Here is a 15,958-nt window from a genome sequence, read left to right on the forward strand (position 1 = left end):
ATGTTGGAGAACTAGATTTGCAAAAATCACCTACCAGGGTTGGGGAGGGGAGAGAAAGGAGGCCAGAAGGGCTCTTACAGTCTGAAAGCTTACAGCATCTCCAGAGTCAGGTTTGAATAATATAAACTACAGTATGTTACAACATGGGGAGAGAATCTGGAAAGGTTTTCTGTCTGCCCTTGTGTGCTGTGTGTTTTTTGAGCATCCTCCAGATCAACACTTTTATTTTAGGGCTTCACTCTTCAGTTTACCGCATGCTCAAAACACACACACGTACACACACACCATGCAACAATCACAAAAAACCCTGAAAGGTTTTCTTCTCCTGCCTCTGTTTCCAACCAGGAACACTTGAATGGGCATCATGCAGTGTTGGGCCCTTGTCTGGAACTGGTGCGGCCCGGGGCAAAAAAGGAGAAAAGGGGAGTGGGCCAGTGGCAGGGGGACCATGGCATGATTCTCATCAGTTTGGGCTCAGCCTCAGATTTAGGAAAGGTGGTTTCTGCTTGCCATTTGAATTCTGGGTTACCTGATCCAACCTGTCTGGCTGAGCTACGTGGAGGAGTAGGTCGGGAAGGGCGTGCCCAGGGCAGGTTTTATGATGCATGCGGAGAGAACAGGAGAATTGCTGGTATGAAGCATGATAAGCTGGGCCAAAGTTTGCAGCTGAAAAACTCTGCATCAAGGAAGTTAATTTGCTTTTGACACTTTGGAGGCCATCTGCATGGGAAAAGGTGTCTCGTGTGAGGTGACAATGGCCGATTTGGTAGTTTCAGATCACCAAGTACGCAGAGCAAGAACCCAGCAAAGTTACAAAACCTAAGGTGGGAACTCCTTGGTAGAAGTCCAGTACAACTGGGCTGAATTCTCACTCAAGGGATCCCCTTGTTTCATCCCTTCTCAGAGACACAACTCCAATTTTGTGGGGTGGGGGGTACACAGGTGATCAGTCGACCCAAGCTCCACATCTGGAGGTTTCTTCCTTGCAAAATAGGGTTCAGTTATTATTCACCCATGGATCAGTATGCTTTATTCAAGGCAGTTACACGATCAATGAAAATATAATGCTAAGGCTTAGTTTACCCTTTGGGGTTTCAACAGACAAAAAATAATAACAAATAATGGAGAGTGACATAGGATGCGGTGAAAACAAAACTGGGCTCCCATGAATATTTGCCTAAGGATCTCCCACTGTCTTAAGACCCTGCCACAATTTAAGGACACTTCCAGGCCAGAACTTGAATTAGGCTTGTCTTACAGATGCAGGAAACTGAAATGATAGAATCATAGAGATAAAAAAATTATAGTTCTAGAGCGGCAGGTGCCATGTTTAAAATACCTTACGTTCAAAGAAAGGCCAAAGACAAACAGTTCTGGGAAGGAAGCATCATTCCACCACATCTGGATTCTGTCATAACTTCCCACTTACTTCTGCCGCATGTGATGACTAATAAATTGATTTGTCATCACATTCGGTTTCAGGATGGTTCTTCCACCCTCCTGGATAATTAAAAATAAAGCTGATAGACAAATGTAAAATCCAGTATTCTAATGGTAATTGTGTAATGGCAGAAGACTTACACAAATGAATGTGCCTTATCCAACTATGGAAAGAACGGGAGCCACCAAATTCTTTGCGGGGGAGTGCAGCATTTTAGCTTCTCTGCCAGAAAACCTGATTCTGAATGCAAAATCCTAGTATCTTGACTGGGCGTGTTGTCTTTTCCTTTGATAAGTGAGATTAGCCGAACTCTAGTCTGCTTTATCTATTCACCTGGCTGTCAACTGCTAATAAAACGGAAAGCCCAGATCTCTATCAGCCTTTAATCATGCTTTTCTTACCCTTCGTAGTTCATGTCCTAGTTTGTTATCTCATCTGGAAAGGACATGAGTATTCTAATCAAGGGCTGAAGAGTTTGCCAAGCAGATCATCTCAAAAAAGCACTTTACAATTTGATTATTAAGAAGAGATGTGATATGGGAAGAAGAGATTTTTTTTTTCTTAGTAGAGATGGCGTTAACTTACTGAAATTGTTTATATTGGTCTGGAGGGGAGGGGGGTCATCTTTTTTTTCTCTATTTTTTCTTGACTCTATATTTTCTTAGTTTGTATTAGTTTTTTAATCTTTGTCTATATAGACTTTAATAAAATTAAAAAACCAGGTAAACTGCAATTTATGGCTTGAAGTTATTTCTCATGGCTTCTTTGGCAAATCATGCCTAAAACTCAGTGTAACATGTGAACTCAGCCAGTCTTCTGTACACATGATCCACGTCTAATTTTCTCAAAGAATCACACAAACCTCTCTGAAGTTGCTACGTTTTCTAAAGGGGGGGTCTCATAATTGTCAAATGGTTTATGATACGCATCTCCAGCAGAGAGCTTGCTGTTTTTAAACCCTGCCCTTTACTTCATGTAAAATTAGTATGATCTGCTATTTATACTCCAATGCTTGTCAAAAATTGATGCCAGCACAGTTCATAGGAATATGACAGTTAAAAGAAAAATGACCCAAGGGTTCCAGTTTAATCTAATAACCACCCTGAAAGGTAGATTAGGCCGAGAATCCCACGTGGATACAGATGGTGTGTTGGCCAAACTGAGAAGATCCTGTAGGCCAGCGTTTCTCAACCTCGGCAGCTTTCAGATGTGTGGACATTAACTCCCAGAATTCCCCAGCCAGCATGGCTGGTTGGGGAATTCTGGGAGTTGAAGTCCACTCATCTTAAAGTTGCTGAGGTTGAGCAACGTTACCATAAACAGTTATCCTGGGCCTAGTCTTATGCTGCAGGATAGAATGGGGCCAGCTGGCTAGGGAATTCTGGGAATTGAAGTCCACACAACTGAAAGCCGCCACGGTGGAGAAACACTGCTGTAGGCTGAATCCACCCAGCGCATCTGCCATTACAGGTTGTCCCATTACCATTTATCCCAAAAGTGTATGCGTGTGTATATTTATACACACGCATACATATATACATAGAATGGGTTGCTCAGGGCAACACTGTGCTATAAAGGCCCGCAGCCCAAACATTCTGTTTTCAGCTGTTGCAATGGCTTCTTTGAACGTGTAAATCCTGCTGGTTTCCAGCCAATGCCAAGGCCTGTTCTTACTTGCAAAAATTGTTTTCATCAACAGCCTGCAAGAGGAGGAGCGCAGGTGCTTTACAGCTGTGGCTTTCCACCCCAGAGCTATCAACAAGGGCTGTGGGGACCAGACAGAGCTGAACCTAATGGAAATTGGTGGCTGCCACAGAAAGGGCAGGTCCTTTAAATAGAGATGGGTAAAGCCCTGCTTTGCACCCACACAAGGAAACAAGCAGCAAACAAGGATCACCAGTGCCTATTTGCATATGTAAAAAAAGGACAAGGAGGATGAAGCAGAAGCATTTTCCTGCATGGGTCAGACAGTTCAGGGTGAGGAAGCTGCTCAGACAACACAGTTGCGTATGAAAAGCAGCACTGGCCCTACCTCTAACACCACGTGCAAGCCCTGAGAAGCAGAACCTCCTTATTCAAAGGAAGTCTACCTGCCCGTCTGATTTCTTGCTTTGCGATCTTGAGATCCAGGATGGGGTTGTTGGCAAGACGATGTGAAATCTTGGGGATTTTGAATTCTCTTCCAGCAGGAAGTTCAAATCAAAAATTATGATCCACCCTCTTTGAGAGCATTTCCTCCTCGCTACCCCGGGTCTCTCTAGCTGTCTGATGTCCAAAACTCATCCAGGCCATTTGATAACAAGGTACATCAGCAGATCCTTCAGCCTTTCAGTTGATCAAATCAAATGTGCAATTACAGACACTTCTTTTTTTTAAATTCTGATATAGTAAGTCACCTCACCCCAAAAGTGGGAAACGAACATCTTCGGCATTAACTCCCCACCCAGACAGGGAGACTCCGTTTATTATGCTGCAGCCATTAGGAAAATGAACTAATGGGCATTCTTTAGCACTTCCCTCACCCGCTGCCACATCGGCTATTTGATTCCTAGAATCCGCAGCTAGCTTGGCCAACAACATTGGGAGTCTGCTTTAAAATAACTGTGTCCATGTATCAATGGGGTGCAGAGCGGGAAGGGAAGAATTTGCGGAATTGTTTTTTCAAAGGCAGTGGGAGATCCTTGGAATTGTGTCCATTTTGGCTCAAGTGGAGATCTTGCTGGGTGTTTGGCTAATCCTCTGTTTTTCTTGTTCAGTGGGAAAGTCTGTATGTTCACTGTCATCCATCCCCACAATATAACACTGGGGCAACATTTCTTCCAGGAGTATCCGAATTAACAGTTGATGAGGAACAGAAGGAAGGTTGGAGACATCTAAGCGCTCCAAATTTCTGCAAGAGCAACATAAAGAGAGTTAATATAGGGGTTTTTCCTTCACATTCATTGCCTCCTGCCTATTCTCTGAAAAGATCAGCCTGCCATGATGAGCAACTTGATAAGTGACTGTACTGTATGATTGTCCGAACTGCTGCGAGAGATTTCTTTTATTTATTTCATTAAACATATCTATAGGCACTTATTATTATTATTTTTTATCTCACCTTTTTGTATATAACTCAGGCAGCCTGTCTCCTATTTTCTCCACAACAACCCTGTGAGATAAGTTGGGCTGAGAGAGAGTGACAGGCCCAAAGTCACCCATAAGACAAAAACACAATAGAGAAACAAAACCAAATAAAAAGAAACCCAATCAAAGCCCCTTTAAACATTTCTCTAACAGCATAAACACACACACACACACACAGCTGTCCTGAAAGACACCTTAAAAAAATTAAGTTCCTACTGTTGAAATTATGCTCTTCTTAAACTAGCTTGCAACCTTTTTAAATAGGTAGGTCAATCTGCTAAAATGATTCACCACCGAGGAGCCAATTTTAAACAAAGCTGAAATATCATCAGTTAATTGGTTGAAGCAATGGATTAAAACAACTGGCTAAAGAGGCACCCAGTTAAGTACGTAAAGTATTTCTAAACTGCCATCATTTTTAAAGGAAAATACGAATTTCTGATAAGACATGTTACCAATGTCTGCTGAACTACACTTTCTTTAGTTAGCCTGAAATGTAAACATTTGTGGAGCTATGTGTAAATCTGATTGAAAACACTTGGTTATTTTGAAGCTCTTTGAATCTGACCCATTATTATAGAGGAGGAGGAAAAACCTGGAGATACCATCCCTCTATATAGACAGTCCCATTTAGCATTCATGGTTACGAGGGAAAATGACCTTATCTTGCTGCCATGAGTCCCAAAAGCCAAGGACAACCACATGAAGCACAACGCAAAATCCACCTGCTACTGACTGCCAGCTAGAGCCTATCAGGCTCAATCAAAATTATTCCTAATCTGTACCACTACTATTGTTATTAGTCTGTCACCCAGCTTCTGTTAGCTTTTTAGATAATACGTACTATCCGTTATTAGTACTACGTATTATCCATCGATCTATCCATCTTCTGTCCATCCATCCATCCATCTGTCCATCCCTCTCTCCCACCCTATCTATCCACCCACCACTTTATCTATTATTATTGGTTTTAGTGACAGCTTTTACCTCCCCATCTTTTAAGTCACACAGAATATTTAGACTGAGTCTGTTTTTATGCTATAGTTGATAATCTCCTCATCTTTACAGGTAGTCCTCTCTTAACAGCCACTGTTGGGACCAGAATTTCAGTTGCTAAGCAAAGCAGTCATTAAGTGAATCCTACCCAATGTTATGATCTTTTTTGTGGCGGTCATTAAGCAAATCATCACGAGTGTTAAGCGAACCACACGGTCATTAAGTGAATCATGTGGTTCCCCATTGATTTTGCTTGCCAGAAGCCGGCTGGCAAGGTCGAAAATGGCGATCACGTGACCACAGCCATATGTGCGAACTGGTCGCCAAGCATCCAAATTGCGATCACATGACCATGGAGACTCTGCGACGGTCATGCGAGTACCAGTTGTAAGTCGGTTTTTTCAGCACCATCGTAAGTCTGAACCGTTACTAAACGAATGGCTGTTAAGCGAGGACTTGTACACTTTTCCTTGGTGCTGCTCAAAGAGCACACTCATGTTGCTATATTAATAAACTTAAATTACAGGTCCAAGTGTGGAAAGAGGAACCCTCTTTGAAAAATCAATGATATCAGCAACTTGGGGAAGACCGCTCAGCTGCAAAGGCCACCCCCTCCCTAGAGCCTCAGATGCCTTGCCTCTGATTTGGAGCCCTCTCTTCTGGTTCGTCCTAATTTCCAGCTGTGTCTGCCTGACTCAGCCTTTCAAGGCATTTGGCTGGTTTTTTGATCCACTTGGTTGGAATCAAGCCTGAGATTTGCGAGATTACAGCATGCCTGGCTGCTGAATCCAGTGATGGGGGCTTTACTCTAAAAATAGTGGGGGATGTCCCCACAAAACCCACATTTGATTTCAGTCCATTTTCGTTTAAATCTAATTGAGATGAAATACGACCCATATGGTACTTCTGTGTTGTGGGTTTAGCAATTTTCCCCTTTGGGCAGATTAAATATTATAACTTAGTAATAATTCCCAAATATTTCTAGGGCATCTGTGGGGGGGGGGTGAATGGCTCAAGACGGCACCTGCCCAGTCCAAGCCCCCTTCCACGTGCATCACACGGGGAAAGGGTGGGGCTTCAACTGCACAGGCATGGTGCTATCTTGATTTTTTTTTACCCCCCCCCCCAGTATTTCTCCCAAAATTTTCAGAAGGCCAGTATCACCTAGGGGCACCAGACTGTACCCCTCTGGCTCACAGACTGAGTTTATGCTGGAAGGATTTAAACTTCAAACTGAGAATGTTGCAGTGGATGCTGAATAATGGGTTTGAATACACAACCTCTAAGTGCTCTCCCAATTCCAGGATTCTATGACTTGTGCTACAGAAATGCCACAATCTAAGGAACGTGGTGCTCCCTGGCAAGCTTCCAACTCTGCACCTCTCTTTTTCCAACCCTGGAATGATGCATCACAATTAAGTCACACCGATACTTTGGCAGGCAGACGAACTGGTTGCACTTACTCAAGGTGGTGGAGGCAAGCCAGCCCTTTCTCGGTGATCCGGGAACAGCCAGCCAGGGACAGGCTCTGCAGGGTGCCTGCAAAGGGGTGCAGCTGGCTCAGGCACCAGTTGTCAATGAAGGGGCATCTGCTCAAGTTCAAATGCTTCAAGGCTTTCAGGTTAACTGTGGGAGGATCCAGGAGAAAAGGAGATTGAAAGTGGGCCCCAACCTCAAATGCACGACCACACATGAAAGTCTGGAAAAAGTTTATACTTGGCACTAACAAAAAACTGGGCAAAGGTTGCAAACTGTCCTGTGGCTCATTGCGGGCAGAAAAGTTAGATGTAGCTAAAGCTTATGTGGCAGAGACTATGAATGGGCGCTATACCACAGCCAGGGTGGTGGAGTGGAAAGACACAAGTTCAAGTCTACCCCAGCCACGGAAGTTCAGCAAGGGGTGTTTGAGCCCAACACTCTTGCCCACTGCACCCCATAAAGGCATTGCTGTGGGAAAGAATGGAGTTTCCCACATAAGCTCCTAAAGAAAGGCCAGGTATAAAATCAATTAATTTATCAATCAATCAAGGGATGGATGGATGGATAAGAAAAAGAGAGAGAGAAGGTTGATCTGGCATATTTTTCCAGAGGAAAGATTTACTGTAAATTCTAACCACGATGCCTGTTTTACCTTCGGTATCAGAGAAGGCAATCCTTTGAATACTAGTATTTCCTATTAGTATTTTTATCTGGTATATGCTTATAGCTAAGCACAGTACAAGACCCATCTTTCCCCACAACAACCCTGTGAGGTAGATTGGGCTAAGAGAGTTGGTGACAGCATCTGTCTTGAGATGAGTGCGCCGGTGTTCCTGCATCTATGCCCTGTGTGCGGGGGCAAAAGATGGACTGGTGGCTCTTCTTGTGTCTGTGTCTCACAAGTAGCCTGGCCCTATGCTGCAGAGGGCTTTACAGGTGATAACCAGCATCCCAAATCAAACCAGGAGGCCATTATCTAGATCCAAACACAGGCTGTCCAAGACTGTTTCGTCCACATAATGGCTAGTGCATAGATTCTTTTCCATATCCCTAAGATGAGGTGTTCACATTCTGACCTTAGACTGCCTGACCTGCTGTCAGAAAAGCCACTTTGACCCCAGGCCAGGCCATCTCAATCATACTGGATGTGGGCTAACCTCAAAATTGGTGTCCTGACCTTTGTTCCAAATTGGAACAGGTAGTTCATTTCGACGTTGGACCTTGTCCAGAATCTCAGGTTGGAATATTTCAACTGCAAAAGGTTTTGACATCTCTACAGGTAGTCCTCGCTTAACAACCATTTGTTTAATGACCATCCAGAGTTATGACAACACTAAAAAACGAAATGACTTACAACCATTCCTTGCACTTACGACCACTGCAGTGTCCTCACAGTCATGTGACTGCAATTTGGGCACTTGGCAACCAGCCTGCATTTACGATGGTTGCAGCCTCCCACAGTCATGTGATCACCATTTTCAACCTTCCCAGCCAGCTTCCAATAAGCAAAATCAATAGGGAACTGTGTGATTCACTTAACGACCACATGGTTTGCTTAACTACCTTGTGATTTGTTTATTAACCGCAGTGATTCACTTAATGACCACTGCAAAAATGGTCATATAATGGGTCCAGATTCACTTAATGGCTGCATCACTTAGGAACCTAAATTCCAGTCCCAATTGGGGTCGTTAAGCGAGAACTACCTGTATATCCAAATGCAGCATTGTACTGCCATCTGAACCTTCCCTGCCCCCAGATGGAGCCCAATTTCTCACCAAGGTTTTTCAGGCCTATGTAATTGATGACAGAACCGCTGAGATCAACGGCTTCCAAGGACTTCCCAGCATAATTGAGAAGGTCCATGGTTTCTTCCTCTTCAGGGTTCTCGCAATACCAATCCATTTGGTCCTGGAAACTAAAACAAAATAAATGTGCTTTTCATAGAAAAAAATCTCCAGTTCTTGATACTGACAAATTGCAACTCTCCATGTTTCTTGTCCTTGAATTTGTGTTCTGGCCTGGGCTGTTGGGAGATGAAACCCACAAGGTCCTGGAGGGGTCACTGGAGGCCCAGAGATCAGGGTAGGCCAACTATTAGTGCTGGGAGCTGCATTTCACATTTCTGGTGGGGAAAGGAATATAGGAAGTGGAGGGAAGGTGTAAAATATGGATGGTTATGTCCCGAAGATGAACAGGGCTTGGATTTTGTTTCAGCTGTAGTGTTTAGAAGCCAGGTTATAACTTCCTTATAAGTTACACTACAATTTGCATGTGATACTCTCCCCCCAAATTGATGAAAATTGTGCCACCAATTTTCAGCTCTGCTTAATTCTGGAGAGAACCTCAGAGTTACAAAAAGGTTCACGTACCACACAGTGCCAGCCCATATAAAGCAAACAGGTCATTCCAGATGTGCTGGGACTACAATCCCCAGAATTCTCAGCCAGCATTTATATTTAATAACTCATTACCCTGTTCATTCAGTTACAAAATCTAGCAGTTCCTAATATGCTAGGATCTTTCCTCTGCCCTGCCCCCAATCTAATTCCAGTATATATAATTAACATGTATTCATCCTCCCTCCTGAAAGGGCTGAATTAGTTCTCCACCTAATGTTAAGACCACAGATACTGGGCTCAAGCAGTTTGCAATGAAAGGTGAAAGAACATGCCGGAGGGAGGGAGGGAGGAAGGAGAGCATCAAAGGAGAAAACCGAGGGGCTGGAGGGGGGCAGAAGATACTCACAGCCCTCCCACAATGTACTCCTGGAGAAAATAGGCATTGCATACCGAATTCTTCCTTTCAGTTTCAGGACAAAGAGGGCAGCTCCAAGATCACTGCCATAACGCTGATGCAGGGCAACATCATACCTGGGGGAGGAGAAGATCAAAAACCTCCTTGAGATACTGTCTTTGGTTACGGCAGCTGTCAGAATGATTTGGGGGGCTTTCAGAATAAGGAACAAGAATCAGAGAACGTGAAAGGCCGAAAGGTGTTGGAATGGCACCCACAGCCAGGTCAATGTGACCCCTCCTCCCTCCCTCCCTTTTCTCTCTCTCTCCCTTCTTCCCTTCTCTGGGAATTCTGGGAGTTGAAATCCACACATACTGAAGTTTCCAAGTTTGAAAAACACCGATCTAATCCACCCCTGCCCAATGCAGGAATCTACTATTACAGCAGGAATTAAAGGAAGAACTTTATCTGCCAGCCCAAGTTCTCAAAAATCTGGGCAAAAAGATCCCCCAGGCACACGTACTTGTTTCCTTTTTCCATTTTCCACCTCTTTAACTTCTGGGTGACATCGACAATCGTTTCAATGTCGTAGAAGCACTTGGAGAGGTACTGAAGAATCCCACCTCTCCGAGGATTTGCAGAAAGGCTGTCTGAAGTGCTGCTGAACTGAGAGCGGACACAGGAGGAGATAACGCCTCTGCTCTGCCGGAGCTGGAGAAAGAACAAACCAAAGCAGTGTTTTCTAGAAAGAAGGAAGGTCTGTTTTACTGAGATAAGCAGTGACAGGGAAAGCCACTAAGTTCCTTAACTTGCATCTCCTGCAGGTCATCTACCTCATAATACTACCAAACTAATCTTTATGCTGGTGCTGTTTCACCATCCCCAATCAGGGGCCACTTCTAACCCAAAATGTAATATGATGCGGCTTTAACCTGCCCTCCCCAACAACTGATGGCTGACATGCTGCCCCGACTGCCATTGCTACACAACCTGGCCAAGGGGGGTACGAAGAAAACTCTCTCTATAGCAGCATTTCTCAACCTTAGCCACTTTAGGACATGTGGACTTCAACTCCCAGAATTCTCCAGCCAGCATGCTAATCTGCAATCCTGGCATTTTCTGGTGGTCTCTCATCCAAGTTCTTACCAAGTCTAATCTTATTTAGCTTTTCAAGATAGCTGAGGTGGGTCACAGCAGTGTTCTTCAACCTTGGCAACTTTAAGATGTGTGGACTTCAACTCCCAGAATTCCCCAGCCAGCCATGCAACTTTAAGACAACGTCTTAAAGTTGTTAAGGTTGAGAAACACTGTTCTATAGCATGGATGTGAAACAGGTTGCTAGTGGTCTCTCTTCTCTTCACTAGTGACCACTCCATTGGAGCAGAAGAGAGAGGCGACCCAGCTTGGCTAGACCTTCTAACATTAAGAGGAGCTTTGCTATCTTAAAACTGTTTCCCATATAGCAAGAGGTCAGGGTAGGCCAAGTTAAAAAAGCAGAAGCAGCAGGGATTCCAGGAACGTTCCAGGAACAGCATCTTGAAAGCTTGTCACAGTCTCTCTCTTTCCCATCTTATATCAAGCAAAATCAAGGTAGGGACTCAAGGAGTCCCTTTCTCATGCTTTCCACTTCCTCAGCACTAAGTTATCATTTGTACCCTGTTAACATTTCACTGCTGTCTTCCTCCTTCCCAAGCTATATTCTTTTACACACATAGACTCTGACCTGTTTTGAATATCAGAAAAGCAATTTGAGTAAGTGGAATTTTTTTTCCAACTTCCCAGTCCAGCCTAGCTTAGCCTAGAGCCCTGGTACTCCATAGCAGTCTCCTATCCAAGTATAACCCAGGCCCAATCCTGCTTAGCTTCTGAGCCCAGAGCAGATCAGCTAGCTCAGTTTTTCTGAACCTCAGCAAGATGTGTGGCTGGGGAATTCTGGGAGTTGAAGTCCACACATCTTAAACTTGCTGAGGTTCAGAAACACCGAGCTAGATACTGCCTCCTGCTGAGACAATGCAAGGAAAGAGAACCAAAACTGTGCAGCGATGGAAAAGAGAAATCCACATGCTCATATCCTGCAACAGGAGGGTTTTCTGATGGTAATAATGCACATTTGAGGATAAAGATATGGTATTCTGGTATTCTGCCATGGTCTCCCATCCAAATCAGGCCCAACCCTGCATACAGTAGTTTCAGCTGGGTGATGCCATCTGCTGAGACACTGAATTTTCCTTGACTTAATAGCACCACCAACTGGTCGGCACTTTTAGCTACACAGCCAATGTTCTTGGAGCTTCGCAAATCACTCCCTTCTATTTACGGAAACAGAAGCTGGAATGTACCACTCCTGAATCTTTCTGAAACTCTGAATGTATCTTCCCTCGTAAAACGCCCCGTTCCAAAGCTTGTTGTTATTAGAACAATGCAAAGATACATTTTCACCCTTTGGAGACTAGAAACCAGGAGTCTGTGAGTTCTAGTCCCACCTTGGGCATGAAAGCCAGCTGAGTGACCTTGGGCCAGTCCCTCTCTCTCAGCCCAAGAGCCAATCAGGCGTGGTAGGAGAGTTCTAGTCCTGCCTTGGGCATGAAAGTCGGCTGGGTGACCTTTGGGCCAATCACTCTCTCTCAGCCCAACTCACCTCACAGGGTTGTTGTTGTGGGGAAAAGAGGAGGAGGAGGAAGGAGTATTAGGTATGTTCGCCGCCTTGAGTTATTCATAAAAATAATAAAGGCGGAATAGAAAATTAAAAAAAAAATCTGAGCATCTTTTCCAACTAAAAAGCTTCTGCCTTTTAATAAAATGAGTTAGTTGGAAAAGGGGCTACCAGACTAACACAGCTCCCTACAACATCTGCCCTTTGGAGATGTGGAGCTAGCATGCTGGCTATTCTATTTCTTAACAGTCTCTAGAATGAGGCTGTCTCACTCCCTGATTCCTTGGGACTGAGTGTGTCCATTTCCTATTCCCTGCCCAGTTAAGAGATTTTACAGGACGTTTTGCAGGGGAAAAGTTCTGTGTAAGGTGTGTGTACTACCAGCAAGCCTTCAGCCCCAAACCAGTACTTCATCACAGCTCAAGTTACATTCTAGACTATTGGCTCATTCAGCAAAGTATGTTTGTATGCGAGAGAGATTATTGGGTTTTTGCTGTTCTCTGAGCTTGGCTGTTTCCTTGCAGATGTTTCATTACCAAGCTAAGGAACATCATTAGTGTATGCCCATGCCTATGCCCCAATGGGCATGCCCACACATACCAGGCCTGGTAATGAAACGTTTGCAAGAAAACCACAAGCTCAGAGAACGCCAAGGACCCAATGGCTCAACCCTGAGCTACAGATATTCTTTCACTGATGAATGCCCAGTACAAATTCAGCTGAAGAATTCAGTGGCACTGGGTGCCATTTAATGTTATTTTAAGCATGGCTACCTAAAAGAGAGCAACTCTGACTGAAAAAAAGGGTGGCTTTGTAGCTACGGTTAACGCATCAAGCTCATTCAGAAGGAACAGGGCCTCCCTTTAACAGAAGCCTCAAAGAAGTTGAGGAAATATCTCCCTCGGCCCCTCTATCTCTAGGGAAAACCTCATTGCCCAAATTTCAATGCTGCAGGCAAAGATTAAAGAGGGACTTTAAGCAAGAAATAAAGCTTTTCTTGGCTTGGGTGACTTTGGGCCAGTCCCTCCCTCTCTCAGCCCAACCTACCTCACAGGGCTGTTGTTGTGGGGAAAATAGGAGGCAGGGGACTAGGTATGTTCGCCACCTTGAGTTTTAAATAATATTATATAATTATGAATTACATAAATGTGTGTGTGTGTGTGTATAATTTATAGTACTGGTCTAAGACCACAATCAACTACTGAATTGAATTGAATATATAATTTATACACACACACACACACGCATATATATATATACACACACAAATAAAGGGGAGAGACAAATCTAATAGAAACAAATAATCAGGAAAAGGGTCGCGGCTTGATATCTGTGGACGAGGTGGGAGGGGAGCTACAGGAAAAACTGACACCCCTGGCGTCACTTCGGTTACAAAACCTCCATTTTCCTTCAGGAAAAACCGACTTATTTACGGGTAAAAGCCCTTTGCCTTCCCCGCATCATGTAAAAAAAAATCAATCTTAGTAAATAAATAACGACTGCCTAACTATCAGTGCTCTCTCTCTCTCTCCCTTTCCGTCCTCTGCCGGCCCAGCTGAATAAGTACCGAGCTCAAATCCGGTCCATTTGCCCTGAAATCGGTTTGCCCCGAAAAGCAGAAAATCCCACTATTACTCACCAGCCCCGGCGCCGCCATCTTTAGCGTGTCACGTGACTCCCGCCGACTCGAGGCGGTCAAAAGGACCTTTTTTTTGACCGGGTGCGATTGCGCATGAGTTTACTTTCGAGCATGCTCACTAGAGACAAATGAAAGCCCTCCCGCCCATTCCTTGCCCTTACTTGGCACCAGCGCCTCTTACCGTACAGTATTTGAAATGCAAAAGACGGCCCTTGGTAATGGCAGGAAGCGGCAAGGATCAATTGCATCGCCTTATCACGTAAGAGCAGCAATAAAAAGGATGTACGGTTCGTTCTAGTTACAGGAAAAGGTTTATCACCCTGTAAATTCAGCAGGGTTGATGTCTTGGTACATTCTGCTGTAGCTCAAAAAATTTTTAAAGTAGTTTTCCATGGGAAAAAAAACATTCTGCACATGGCCAGAGGTATTGTTTCCTTTGGGTATTGCATGAGCTAGTGGCTCACCCAAAAGAAAGGCATTCTATGCATCTCAGAGCCACAATTACACATTAAGTTCACACCAGGAATGCATTATTATTATTATTATTATTATTATTATAAATGATAATTAGATTCAATAATAATTATCATTATTATTCTTGGTGTGAACTGAATGTGTAATTTTTTATTATCATCACTGGCCATTTGCTTCCTTGCCCATTTAGAATCACCTTTTCTCACAGGACTGGTAATTAAACTTTTAATCTCCAAATCAATGCGAGGATCATTGAGGCAGCACTCAGTAACTAAACAGACTGTAGCTGAGAAACTTAGAAGCGGGATATGCATCCAATCTCGTCCCTTGTTTGTGAATTTCTAGCGCCTTCTAGGAGAAGGTGCATCATAGAGGAGATTCTATTTAAATATCATTCTATTGCTCAGGTTTGGAGGCAAGCGGGGGTGCTTACGCAGTGGAAACAGCACCATCTGGATGAGAGAGAGGGAGAGGGAAGGCCCTGGGGAGTTGTGAGAAACCTCAGGATTTGCAGTAGTTCAGCCCAATTGGAACCGGATGACTAGACAGCAGAGAATGTTTGCCATAATGTAAGTAGATGGAAATGGAGGAAAATCAGAGAAGCATTGACCTGGAATACCGAATGGAGCATCATCCATGGTTGGCTGAAGAATACACTTGACTGGTGGGATCTTTTCTGCCATGGCACCCGCCCTCTGGAACATTGTTCCCCCTGAGGTCAGATTGGCCCCAAACCTGTTGGCCTTCCGGAAAAGCTTTGCTATCTGGCCTGGGGATCCGGTACCGGAGGTCCGTAGCCTGCAAACTACTGCATTGCCGTGGAAATTGAGTGCCCTTTCCTGCATATTATGTCTTTTAGGGTCTGAATCGTTTTTATTGCTTTTAATCTTTGTAATTATTCTGTGGGCGTGGTTTTGGTTATTTTGTATGGGTTTTGGGCTTTTAACCTTGTATGCCCCCAGAGTCACGTATGTGAGATGGGTGGCTATATACATTCACCCAATAAATAAACAAATCTGTCCCTGCACATTTCTAGCTCTCGACAGACTTGCCCTCCAGACAGAAAAAACCACTCCTTCTTTAGCCATTAGTGCCAGGGCATTCGGTGGCAGCCTGCATTCCTTCCAACCAAACTTTTGCTGTGTGATTCATAACTTCCTCCTTCCACTTCGGGGATTTACCGCTCGTCTATCGCCTAGGACGTCCTTCCCTTCTCGTACAATACAAGAGGCGTACTGCTTGGTACTGCCATCCCTCCATCCTGCAACCTGGGGAGACCCTGTTCCCTGGAGAGGAAGCAAGAGAAAACCAGGGTGCTGTTACCTGGGCACCTCCAAACTTTGAACTAACTGCCCTGCTGGCAGCCGCGGAGTTAGGCATGGATCCTCAAAGCTTACAGAGGCATTTTCTTCTG

The 15,958-nt window shown here is 44.3% G+C and overlaps 1 protein-coding gene across 1 annotated transcript; it reads right to left on the reverse strand.

Annotated features, from left to right (window-relative positions):
• Positions 1-3,862: 3,862 nt before the first annotated feature.
• DMAC2 (distal membrane arm assembly component 2) lies at positions 3,863-14,117 on the reverse strand. The gene is made up of 6 exons (XM_063312154.1): positions 14,071-14,117; positions 10,302-10,489; positions 9,835-9,915; positions 8,821-8,960; positions 7,027-7,189; positions 3,863-4,331 (listed from the first exon to the last, which is right to left on the reverse strand). Exons 1-6 carry the CDS (start codon positions 14,086-14,088, stop codon positions 4,145-4,147), a joined length of 777 nt encoding a protein of 258 aa, XP_063168224.1. The 5' UTR covers positions 14,089-14,117; the 3' UTR covers positions 3,863-4,144.
• Positions 14,118-15,958: the final 1,841 nt, after the last annotated feature.

This window comes from Candoia aspera, chromosome 10, assembly GCF_035149785.1.
Source record: "Candoia aspera isolate rCanAsp1 chromosome 10, rCanAsp1.hap2, whole genome shotgun sequence".
Lineage (NCBI taxonomy): Eukaryota > Metazoa > Chordata > Lepidosauria > Squamata > Boidae > Candoia > Candoia aspera.

What these genes read in the sequence shown, in the direction of transcription:
- DMAC2 (XM_063312154.1), bottom strand. An exon ending in AAAATGGAAAAAGGAAACAA is followed by an intron (nt 9,916 to 10,301) that starts GTACGTGTGCCT and finishes CTCCTCCCCCAG; the next exon opens with GTATGATGTTGCCCTGCATC. An exon ending in GCTTGCCTCCACCACCTTGA is followed by an intron (nt 4,332 to 7,026) that starts GTAAGTGCAACC and finishes TTGCTCTTGCAG; the next exon opens with AAATTTGGAGCGCTTAGATG.